The sequence below is a fragment of the Zonotrichia albicollis genome, chromosome Z (genome assembly GCF_047830755.1).
Source record: "Zonotrichia albicollis isolate bZonAlb1 chromosome Z, bZonAlb1.hap1, whole genome shotgun sequence".
Lineage (NCBI taxonomy): Eukaryota > Metazoa > Chordata > Aves > Passeriformes > Passerellidae > Zonotrichia > Zonotrichia albicollis.
The window spans coordinates 37,172,800-37,185,151 of NC_133860.1; the positions used below are offsets into that span (position 1 = coordinate 37,172,800).

Here is a 12,352-nt window from a genome sequence, read left to right on the forward strand (position 1 = left end):
ACCATTCCCACACATAATATCACTGGATATCAGGGAGAAGATGTCAGCATCTCCATCTCCACTTCCCTGAGGAAGACGTAGAACGTAATCAGAAAAAACCCCTCAGCTCCTTCTCTACAAAGTAGAGAAGCCCAGAGTCCCCAGCAGTTCCTCACAGGACAGGCCTTCCAGCCTCTCACCAGCTTTGTTGCCCTCCTCTGGATGCACTCAAGGACCTTCACAACCTTCTTAAACTGTAGGGCACAGAACTGCACTGAGCCCTGCAGGTGAGGCTGCACAGCCCTGAACACAGGGACAGTCCCCTCCCCTGTGGCCGGCAGTGCCACACTCCCGGGGTGCCGTGTGCCCTCCGGGCTGCCAGGGCCCTTCCTGTGGGCTCTGTCCCCTCTCCTGTGGCCGGCAGGCCGCGCTCCAGGCTCCCGGGGTGCCGTGTGCCCTCCGGGCTGCCAGGGCACGCCGTGGGCTCGCCCTGAGCCGCTGTCAGCCGGCGCCCTCAGAGCCCTTCCTGCAGGGCTGCCCAACAGCCCCTCCTCTCCCGCTGGCTTGCTGGTATTAGATGTCAGGCCACTGAGGACTGCCCAATGCTCTAAGCCAGCTCCATCCCTCTGCAAGGCCTCTGGTCCCTCCAGAGTGCCAACCATCGTCCAGTTTGGAGTCATCAGCCAGTGTGCTCACGGTGCATTCCAGCCTTCATCCAGGTCACTGATAAACACGTGGAACAGAGCTGAGCTGCACCCTGAGGAGCATCGCTGGTGGCTGGTGACCAGCCAGATACAGCCCCATCACTGCACCCCACTGAGCTCCATGCTTCAGACAGGTCTTTACCCAGCACACTGCGAACCTGCTCATCCCACACTGCAGTCCCCAAGGATACTGCAAGGGATAGCACATTGATGACATTTAACAAGAAGAAATTACATATGCACTGATTAGGAAAAAGTCCAAACAAGTATTAAGTTACACCCCCTTCTCCTCCCATTTTGCTGCCAATGTTAGTCATTTATTGGTTGCATTTTTCAAACTTAGTAAGAGAAAACCTGTCCTGATCTTGATTCCTGAAGCTTCAGTTATATTTCCTCTCCCCTGTCCAGATGAAGAGGGGAGTGATGAACAGCTAAGATGGCCAGATAGGATTAAACCTGAAAAGTCATGGCAGTCTGGTGAAGATCCCACCAACTAGAAAAGGAGACACACAACCCATATTATTAAGAAGACAAAAACAAGTATCTGTAAACTACAGATTGATCAGTCTTGCCTCTGTGCCCAGCAAGACCAAGGAGCATATCCTCCTTTAAATTATGCTAAGGCGTGTGGAAAATTAAGAGGCAATTGTTGTTAAGCAACATGAATTTAAGGGCAAATCACACCTGACAAACTGGGTGGCTTCCTATAACAGGATTAGGGCATTGGTGCATAAGGTAAGAGCAATTGATGTCATTTATTTGGGAGCTGTGCAAAGCATTTGACACTGTTTGGAACAACATGCTTGTCACTAAACTCACGAGACACAGATGTGACAGACTGCTCAGTGGGTAAGGAATTGGCTGGATGGTGACACTCAGGTAGAGTCAACAGTTCAGCATTCAGGTGAAGATCCGTGATGAGGTGGCATTGCATAGGCCACGTTTCTGAGACAGGCACTATGTAACATCTTTGTCAGGGACATGGACAGGGGGATCAAGGGCACCCTCAGCAAGTCACTGACAGCACCAGGCTGTGTGGGACAACTGACACACTGCCAGGAAGGGATGGCATCCAGAAGGACCTGGACAGGCTTGAGAGCTGCACTAGTATGAAACTTATGAATTTTAACAAGACCAAGCACAACGTTCTATGCCTGGGTCGGGGCAACCAACCCCCAGTATCAATACAGGCTGAGTGAGAGCAGCCCTGCGCAGAAAGATCTGGGAATCTTGCTGGATGAGAAGTTGGACACATGCACTTGCAGTCCAGAAAGCCAATCATAACCCTGCATCAAATACAGCATGGCCAGCAGGTAGGTCAGGGAAGGGGATTCTGCCCCTCCACTCTGCTCTGGTAAGACCCCACCTTGAGTGCTGCCTCCAGCTCTGGGGTTCCCAATATAAGAAGGATGTGAACTTGCTCAAGTAAGTCTGGAGGAGAACCACAAAGATGATTGGAGGGCTGGAATACCTCTCCTATAAAGACAGGTGAGGGGAGTTGAGTTTGTTCAGCCTGGAGAAGGCTCCAGGGAAACACCATAGGATGTTCCAGTACCTGAATGGGGCCTAAAAGAAAGAAGAGAGACTGTTCACAAGTGCATGTAGTGATAGGGCACGGGGAAATGGCCTTAAGATGATAGAGGGCAGGTTTAGATTAGATACTGGGAAGAAATTCTTTATTGCGTAAGCACAGAGACACTGCAACTGGTTGCCCAGAAAAGCTGCAGACGCCCCATCCCTAAAAGGGTTCAAGGCCAGGCTGGAAAGGGGCTTAAAGCAACCTAATTTAGTTGAAGGTGTCTCTGCCTATGCCTGGATTAGAACTGGATGATCTTTAAGGGCTTTTCTAAGGCAGGCCATTCTCTGATTCTACGGTCTTAGCAGAAAATGGAGCATTTTTAAAAACCCACTGTCTTACCTTGGTATCTGATGGTGGCAGTGTCTCTGTTCCCTGAAGCATTAGCTTGCTCTGACCCTTGGTAGAAACAAAAAGAAATAAAACACAAAGAAAGTTGTTTACTCTTCTCTTTTGTAAGAACAAAATGCAATTCTTAGAAATTTAAACACAACTTTTAAAATATAGAAATAAATGAATTTTAACTTGGATCCTTCCACATCCCCTATACCCTAACCCAGAAGGGCAACTTAAGAAAAGTTTTGAAATCACAGCACAGTAAAGTAACAATTAACTCTGAAGGAGAGAAGTAGCACCTAAAGAAAGATGTATTCTTTGAGTAAAAAGGCAAGTTATAAGGGAAAAGTTCATATGGGGAAAGGCATTGAACAGATGAAGAACATCAGAAACTGAGAAGAGAGTCATGGACAAGGCTGAACAGTATTCCCTAAGAACTGACAGAAATTTATCTTTTCTGGGAATCCAGAAAATAAAAATAACCACCCCTAAACTGTTATTTGTTAACATATTGTGCTATGTACGAGAGAAGTTCTAACCATGACAATGTAACTGTGAGTTTGCAAGGGAGTAAGCATAGGGAGACATCACTGTCCTCCTCTGCCTCTCATCCTATTCTCTCTCTCCTCTAAGACCCAAAGGACGTGTGAAATGGAATACCACCTTTTGTGAGGCTAAAGAGAGAAGGGTCTCTGTATGCTGGTACTACCGCAACACAAATAGATTCCTTCATTTTCCATAATTTTAATATACAGTCCCACACTAAATAAATAGTAACATCAGCACATTGACTTCACAAAGCATTCTCCACCCCTCCAAGCACTTCTACATTTGACCTATCTGAAGATACTATTTCTTTTTTTTTTTCTATTTGTTTGTTTCTGATTTTTTGCTTGTGTGGGTTTTTTGATTGGTTGCTTGGTTTGGTTTTATCAGAGTGGTTTCTTTGGAGAGGGTGGGGTAAGCATGTGGTGAATAAAGTAATTCTGAAAAAGCACTACAATAAACCTTGTCTATCATTGATATTTGCATACCTCTTCAATCTGCTTCCAAATACTATCACATTCATCCAGGAGTTCTTCCTTGGCTTCGACAGGACCAGCTGTGTTACTGATTTCTGATGCACACTCAGCCTATTAACAAGCAAAGTAAACATGTTATCATGTAGATCTACAATAACTGATTACTTAATCATCCTTGCCATTTCAGATCAACTATGCAACAGAAAAAAACTCCCTTAATCCAAAGCTTTTAGCTAACTCCTCATACTTTTAGAAAGCACCCAGCCATTAAGTAAAATCAACTAACTATATAACTAAGTAGAGTCAGTCTCTTAAAAGAGACTAATAATTTACTTTTAAAATTGAATGACAAAATCCTAAGTTTTCATAACTGCTTTGATTATTTGCAATGGCATCTTTATTTTCCAACAACTTTATTATAGAAACAATAAGGGAGTCTCACATCTACAAAGCCACGCTCTACCTCCATTTATGTGCAATATTTATTATGTAATATATATATATGTTTCTTTTCAAGCACTTACTTCTGTTCTGTCAATAAATATGGTAATCTATTTCTCTTTCATTTTAATTCAGAATATTTTGATTAACAAATTAAGCACCCTCAAAGTTACTAGAAAAACAAACAAAAGAACCTGAAAGAACATACAGACAGCCAAGGAAAGTGAGCACCTGGGGAGCCAAAATGAAAATCAATCCAAGTTAAATTAAAAAATTTGAGAAATTGTTGGGTCAGAAAGAAACAACTGGAATTTATGAATTTGTATGCTTCTCATTTAAGAGATACCTGAATGACAGCAGCAATTAACAGGGGAAAAATAAGAAGGAGTAAAACTTTTTTCCCAGGGAAAACAATCAACAGGCTAGATATACCAGATGCAGGAAGCCTTTAAAATGTCTTAATGGGTCACTAGACCCACCAAACACATAGAGATTAAACAGAAATGTTAAAAATAGATAATGATCTAGAGAAGAATTACACTTTTCTACCTTCTGATTGAAGCATAAATTACTAACTCAATCTATTGTTCTTTTTCAGTACAAAAACACAGCATCAGAGAAAATTATTATTATTCTTTAAAAGGAGTGAAGTATTCTATTGGTACTTGTGAAGTTCAAGCACCTCATAGCAAAGTGGATAAGGAAAGAGAATCAGAACATCTCACTGAATGCTGGACTTACACTAGAGAACTCACACATAGCCAATACTTCTACTAAGTCTTCCTGGCAAATTTCTTGCATTTAAAACAGAGCTCTACAAAATCTAGGTTACCATGATCTTATAAGAACTAATGAGCATAGATTTTGGAAAGCAAGATCATTATCTTCTTAAGAGTCTTGGAATGGCTCCATAATATAAAACAGAACCATTTCCCATAATTTATTAAGACTTCTGAAATGCCTCCAGCAAAGATTGCCCAGAAGGAAGAAACTAAGAAAGAAACTAAGCAGTCTTAGTTTTTTCTCAGACAAAAAAAAAAAAAAAAAGAGACAAAGAGAGTTTGGGGGGATAGTGGGGAGACAGAAGAACAAAAGGGAGAAAAAGAACCCCATGCTTTGGAAATTTAAAGGGGTCATGGGGTGGGATAAAAACCTATTCTGCCCATATCCCCTGCAATACTATAATTCATCACTATTAAAAGCATTATGTGGAATAATAATGCTTTCTCTTCTCTGAAGAGAAAGACAGAAAACCTCGATCACACAAAAATGATGATTCTGTTGATAACTTTAAATTTCTGGGTCAATTTCATACAACATTTCAAAATATACATATTGTAAGACATTACAGGGCTCTCACAAGCCAAACTGACTTGCCGTCCTTAATGCTGCGCTCTTATCTACCTTACACAGTACACACAATGAAATGTCACTTTCGGACCTCATCTTCCTGTAGCTTGCAGTTTTCCCCATTTCAGTATGGTTAAATTACATTTTTATTTCCACACCATACCTGAAAACCTAAAGTTCTTTTTTCATTAATACTAATGTCCTCAATTTTCAACAAGTTATTCCTTCTTACTTTGTTTTAGGACTATATAATTAGGTAAGAAATACACACATGCGCAAGTGTAGGCTCTATGCTAGCCAAGGCTTTACAAAAAAAATCACAGGATGGGTCAGGTTGGAAGGGACCACAGGGGGTCATCTGGTCCAACCTCCCGTTTGAAGCAGGGTCATCCCAGAGTGCATGGCACAGGACTGTGTCCAGATGGTGCTTGAGTATCTCCAGTGAGGGAGACTCCACACCCTCTCTGAGCAATCTGTTCCAGCGCATGGTCATCTGCACTGTAAAGCTCTTCCTCATGTTCAGGGGGAACTTCTTGTGCATCAGGTTCTGCCCACTGCCTCTCGTCCTACTGCTGGGCACAGTGGAGCAGAGCCTGCAGAGGAGGGCGTAAGTGGCCCGAAGTTTAGAGTCCGACTAGCTGAGGGTGAAAGGCCGACACCCCTCTGCAATTCCTGGCCAGCACCCTTCGGTGTCTGATGGCCTTGGGCTGCGCTGGCTTCGGACTGGCTTACACCGCTGGTATTGGGGAGGAACGGAGCTGACCATTTCCCGGGGGTTAAACGTCGGTTTATTGAAGGTGTTGCGGGATCCAAACGCGGGGAAACCAACCGGGAAAAAGTCTTTTCAATAGGGGGTGAAACAGGATTATAAAGGAGGGGGGTGGGTACAGGCGGAACCAATCGGGAAAGGTGAGGGGATGAACTTCACAGAACTGACACTCCATGGAGACCAATAATCAAAAGGTAAAGGAGGTGTCCTGGGACCCCAGCCAACCACCATCTCCAGAGAGGAGAAGGTTCTCGAAACCTAGGAGGAGAAGGGGGTGATTGACTGGACCCAGGGAGGAAACAACTTTCACTTATAAGGGAAACCAGGGGAGGAGCAATTACATACGGCAACTATGAATAGCGGTTACTATAGCAACTTAGCTGACAGGGTAGCAGTGGCGGGAAAAACTGGGGGAACGAAACCATTTTACACATAATAGGGGAGAACAATACATAAATTGGGGGAATAACACATGGAACTTAACAGCACACTACAACAAGAGCCTGCAAGCATTCTCTTGGCACTGTCCCTTTCACACCCATACACACACATGAGGAAGGCGAAATGCGTCCTGTGACCCCGCACATGAAATAAACAGGGCCAGGAGACTTCTTCTCCTTTTTAATGCCTTTATTAAAAGCGACCAGCTCAGGATTGGGCGGCTCGGCAGGGCTGCAGTCCCCGTCGTGTCTCCCAAGGCGACTCAGAGGAGGAGGATATGCGCAGCTCCGTCCACTAGGGGCAGAGCCGGGGGATTGGGTCCTCGTGGGAGCCTTTAGGGCGTGGTGTCCCCGTCAAATCTTGCTTTCTCAGCGTGGTCCCCCTCAGTCTCGGCGCTGCGAACGACTCCCATGGTCAGGGCGAGAGGGACTCCGCATCTCTGCAGGCTCAGCACTTGGCTCCTCACGTCCGGACATCACTTTTGTTATGAACAAAAATTCAGTTAATATTTTTTTGTGAGAAAGAGTTACAGGGACGCAGCCAGGTCTCTGTCTCTGCCAAAGTTCTTAGTGTTTTGTCTTGGTAATCACGGGTCGTTAGAGCTTATCTCCTCTTTTGTATTAGTAAAAGCCCTGGCTGGGTGCGGTAGATTGCCCTTCCCCGAGGCTGTGCTCTCTTCCAACATAGGGAAGACACCTGAGAGGGTGGGGGGGGTTATGCAAAGTGACTCCAAAGTCCAGAATGCTTTGTGGGACCCCGACTCGAAATGCAACGAGAAAACCCCAAAAACAATGAGCCAAATAAGAATTGAGAGACTAAAATGATGTCTGGACATGAGGAGCCAAGTGCTGAGCCTGCAGAGATGCGGAGCCCCTCTCGCCCTGAGCAGAGAGTCGTCCCAACGCCGGGACTAGCCCCCTGGGAAGTTCAAAGGATCAACACCTGACGGGGACATCATGCCCTAGAGGCTCCCACGAGGACCGGATCCCCTGGCTCTGCCCCTAGTGGACGGAGCTGCGCATATCCTCCTCCTCTGCATCGCCCTGGTAGCCCTGCCGGGACGCCCAATCCTGAGCTGATCACTTTTAATAAAGGCATTATAAAGGAGAAGAAGTCTCCTGGCCCTGTTAATTTCAGCTGGGGCATCGTCCGGGATAGCCACGCCGCAAGAAGACTCAAGACTGGCCATCTTGGACTTCAGGACAGCTGGCTACCAGGACCAGAGGGATCAGCTCAGGAGCAGCGACGCAGAGGAGCACCAGAGCACCAGATTGGTGAGAAAGCCGGTGGCGGGAGCGGGAGACGTGCGCATGTGTGTGTGAATGAGACGGAGGCCGGCAGCCGGACCTTCGAAGTGAGAGCACACCTCTCAGTACCGCATTTCCGGACTCCTGCGAAGGATCCGGCCGGGAACAGGGGGCGGAGCTTGGAATTAGCGTGAGTGAGTCGTCTCCCAAGGGGGAATAAAGGGCCCCCCCACTCCGGGCGTGCGGAGGGAATATTTGTATGAGTGGCACGCACCCAAAATAGGCCCTGACAGAGGGAAGTCAGGCAGATTTGTCAGTCCCGAGAAGGATTCGGGTAGCATTTGTAAGTCTCGAGAAGGATTCGCGTAAGATTTTGTCAGTCCCAAGAAGGATTCGGGTAGCTCACAAGCCCTGCAGGCAAAAGTAAGTCCTGGCACAGGAGCCAGGCACAAACCCCAGTGAAGGAGGCTGTGGTTTGCTTTTAAGTCCTGATACGGTGAAGCCAAAAAATTGGCGGGTTAGGCAAACTAAAAATCAGGCAGTTGTTTTTCCTGACAGAGGGAGTCAGGCACGACCCGGATTCTTAGGCCGAGGTTTCGTGTGTTCAAGTCCCGATAGATGTAAGACCTGACGTGGGGAAAGTTAGGCAATCAAGAGATCGGGCAGTTATTTCAGTATAAAGTCCTGAGCATCAGGCAGAAATTTGAAGTTTCAGTGGAGGAGGCTGAAGCTCCTCAAAGAAGGTTCTTTTTGAAATTACCGGTCAGTAAAGGCACCTTTGGGATTTTTCACTGTTAAGACCTGTAAAATGGGAGGGTGTATTAGTAAAAAGACTGGTAAGAGACTGAGGTATATACATCCCAAAAGTCCCTTAGGAGAACTGTTAGTAAAATGGGATTCTATAGAGGCCACGGAGGGATTAGATAAAGTGAAAATGATCCATTATTGTATGGAAGTGTGGCCAGAATTAGAGATACAAGGAGGATGGCCTTGGTGTGGGACAAAGGATTAGTGGATGTGCCAGCTGTTAAATAATTATCTGACAGCTCGAGGAGATACTGATCCTGAGCAATTATTGTATGTAGCTTGCTGGTTAAAGAGCACTGTTGGGGATGAAGGGGTGCGAATTTATAAGGTACAAAGGAAGAAAGAGGGGAATGAAGGAGGGGATGATAGGACTAGTAAAAGATGGGATCCCCTGGATTATCTGCCTCCTTCTGCCCCTCCACCTTATAATCCTCTTCTTCAAGCACCTCAAATGGCAGGTCCGGTTCTTCCCCCGGCTGCCATCTCACTACGACCTGTTCAAACTCCTCCTTCTACCTCTTCAGCTTCCGCTATGATAAACCCAGTATCCCCTCCAGCTCCTTCTGCACCACCACAAGGGCCTACTCCACCTGCTGCATTCTCCACCCCTTCGCCAGCTGCACTTAATATCCACTCAGGCTCTTCTCCCCCTCCTATTGCTGTCCCTTTACCTCCTCCTAGTTGGGGCACAAATGTCTCCTCGCCCGATAAACAGCTATCAGCAAATACACCTGCTGATGGGCAGAAAGTTCAGGGTAACCCAGATATCCCTCAAAGTAGTTTGGCATCTGAAGATGGGCCGTACTGTAGCACCAGATCCAAGACCTCCAAGGCAGAGAGACTCTTTCCCCTCAGAGAGGTTCCTATGGGAGGAATAGCAGGAGGTGTTGGCTTTGTGAATGCTCCCCTAACTGCTTCTGAGGTGAGAGGATTCAAGAAAGAGTTGGGGCATTTAGTTGAGGACCCAGTGGGCATAGCCAACCAAGTGGATCAATTTCTAGGTCCAAATATCTACACTTGGGGGGAGATGAATTCCATCCTGAGTACATTATTTTCCCCAGAAGAGGTCCAGATGATTAGGGCGGCTGGCATAAGAATTTGGGAGAAAGATAACTGTCCAGGACCCCAGGTGCCATCAGGCGAACAGAAATTGCCACTAACGGATCTCAGCTGGAACCCTAACCAGGAGGAGGGGAGGAAGGCCATGATGGAATATAGGTCTTTGATAATACGGGGGATCAAAGAGTCAGTTCCCAAAGGAACTAACACCCAATTGGCATTTGAGGGCATGCAGGAGAAAGAGGAAGCTCCTGCTGCCTGGCTTAATTGCCTAAGGCGGAACTTTCAGTTGTACTCTAGAATAGACCCAGACACCCCAGAAGGTCAAATGCTGCTAAAGGTCCAATTTGTTACCAAATCTTGGCCTGATATAAGGAGAAAACTGGAAAAGATGGAAGATTGGCAAGAGAGAGACATTAATGAGTAATTAAGAGAAGCATTGAAGGTGTATTTAAGAAGGGAAGAAGAAAAAGCAAAGGCCAAGGCTAAGATCATGGTTGCTATAGCTAGAGAAAGTGCAGGGTGGGCGGGTCCACCACCAGGAGGAGGCAAGGATAGGCCTCTTGTACTGTAAGGTGCAAAAGGGATAGAGACACCTCAAGTCCCTTTGAGAGAACGACATTGCTATTACTGTGGAGAGCCAGGACACACCAGGAGGTTTTGTAGAAACCTCAGTCTCGATGCAGCAATAGCCAGGGAACAAGATAATTTAGAGAAGATCCTTAGAGGTGACGAGTAGAGGGTCAGGGGCTTTCGGTGACGGGTAGAGGGTCAGGAGACCCGATACAACATCTAGTAGAGCCCTTGGTAAACTTTGAAGTGGGACCCCTAAATGAGGAATTTGAATTTTTGGTTGATACAGGAGCAGATAAGTCCTGTCTCAACAAAGTAACATCTGAAGTTAGACAAAAACCAGCTAGGCAGAAAGGATATCCAATACCACCAAAACTGGCCAGTAAGACTTAACTTATTATAAGTGGTGTGAAAGTAAAAGGTACCTTATTGTTGTCTTGTTGTGTGTGTGTGAGTGAGTTACAAGTAAAGTCAGCCTCAACTTCCCAGGCAGGTGGGGAGGGGGCAGTGGAAGTGTGTGTGTGTGTGTGTGTGTGTGTGTGTGTGTGTGTGTGTGACCTGCAAACCAGGCTGGTGTCCCCCGGGCGGGTGGGGGCTGTGACCAAAGTGTGTGTGTGTGACCTGCAAACCAGACTAGGGCTCCCCAGATGGGTGAGGGAGCCGTAGCTGTAAGAGCGTGAGTGACACGCAGGCAGCCTCACAGGTGAATGTGCACCAGAGGCAACCAGAGTCAGGGCCCTTCCAAGAAGCCCAGAGATACTGAGACCTGTGGGCCAACCCCAAGGTGAAGGGGGGCTATAGGGACCCGTGATTTTCTAGCAATAAGTTTGTGTCTAAAGGTGTGGAGGAATGTGTGAAAGTGAATGAGAAATGAGAGAGTGAATATAGATGAGTTAGAATAGAAGTAATGTAGATTGTGCATTACAAGTTTTACCACATCTCCTTAGAGGGAAGTGTACTGTGTAAAAGAAAGGTGTAAAAAAAAAAAAAAAAAAAAGGAAAAAAATTAAGTGTAAGGAGTTGAAAGAAATATTTAAGCTGTAAGTGAAAGTATGAAACAGAAGCAAGAGATAAATAAATAAGATCTTGAAAAATAGAACAGAAAACCAGTGAATTAAATACACAGAAAAATAGGAGAATAAAAGTACTTTGAGAGTTAAGTTAGCTGAGAAATACAACTCCTTGCAAAATACAGAGTATGTAGAAGTTGATAAGAGAAACATACAAGCTGTGGAAAAAGAGAAATTACTGATAACATTAAACAGAGAAGCTGAGTTTTGATAAAATCATTAACAGCAGACCATTAATGCCTGTGTTTGAAAGCCCGTTTCAGGTATTCTTCATTACTAAGACGGTTGGACTCACATCACTCTCACCCCTGGTATTGGACCAGGATTCAACACCAAGTTTTTCCCTCTGGCATTCTGGTATTGGACCAGACTGCACCCCATTCTCCCTGGTATTGGACCGGACTCCGCCCCTGTCTCCTTCTGGCATTGGGCCAGACTCCCAGTTTCTTCTTCTGGCATTGGACTAGACTCCACCCCTTTCTCCTTCTGGCATTGGGCCAGAGTTCACACCACTCATCTCTGGGCACGGGATAAGGATTCATCCACATCACAAGTTAATTCACCTGAGTATACTGAGATTTAAAGTTGACTCTCAGAAGGAGGAGTCGAAAAGACTGAACTGTATAGAGAAAAAATTGGTATCAGAGTTCTAATATTGCTTAAAATGTTTCAAAACCGTTTTGTGTAAATTATGTTGGTAAAAAGTTTAAGGCTATAAATAAGTAATTCTAGTTGAAGTTCCCCAATATACTTCTAAACACTCCAGGTTAACCCTCTACAGAACACTCCCCTGGTGGGGAAACTAAAATTTGTAGGGAACAGACCAAGAGAGGCTTAACCAGAGAAGCGGGTAGAAGGGACTCTAAAGAGCTTGGAAGCTTCTCCTCAGGAAAAAATTCCCCAAGAGGCAAGGCCGGGTGGTCAGGCTGTGCAAGATGACCCATACCGGACTCTTGGGAAGGGTGGTACTGATGGCTC

At 45.8% G+C, this 12,352-nt stretch overlaps 1 protein-coding gene across 3 annotated transcripts in view; it reads right to left on the bottom strand.

Annotated features, from left to right (window-relative positions):
- Positions 1–12,352, bottom strand: part of CENPK (centromere protein K) — a 30,548-nt gene that overhangs the window by 15,751 nt on the left and 2,445 nt on the right. For all 3 annotated transcript variants that reach the window (XM_074532985.1, XM_074532986.1, XM_074532984.1), the window contains exons 2-3: positions 3,630–3,728; positions 2,602–2,658 (exon numbers count right to left, since the gene is read on the bottom strand). In XM_074532985.1, coding sequence (XP_074389086.1) covers positions 2,602–2,658; positions 3,630–3,728 — 156 coding nt within the window. The remainder of the gene's footprint in view (positions 1–2,601; positions 2,659–3,629; positions 3,729–12,352) is intronic.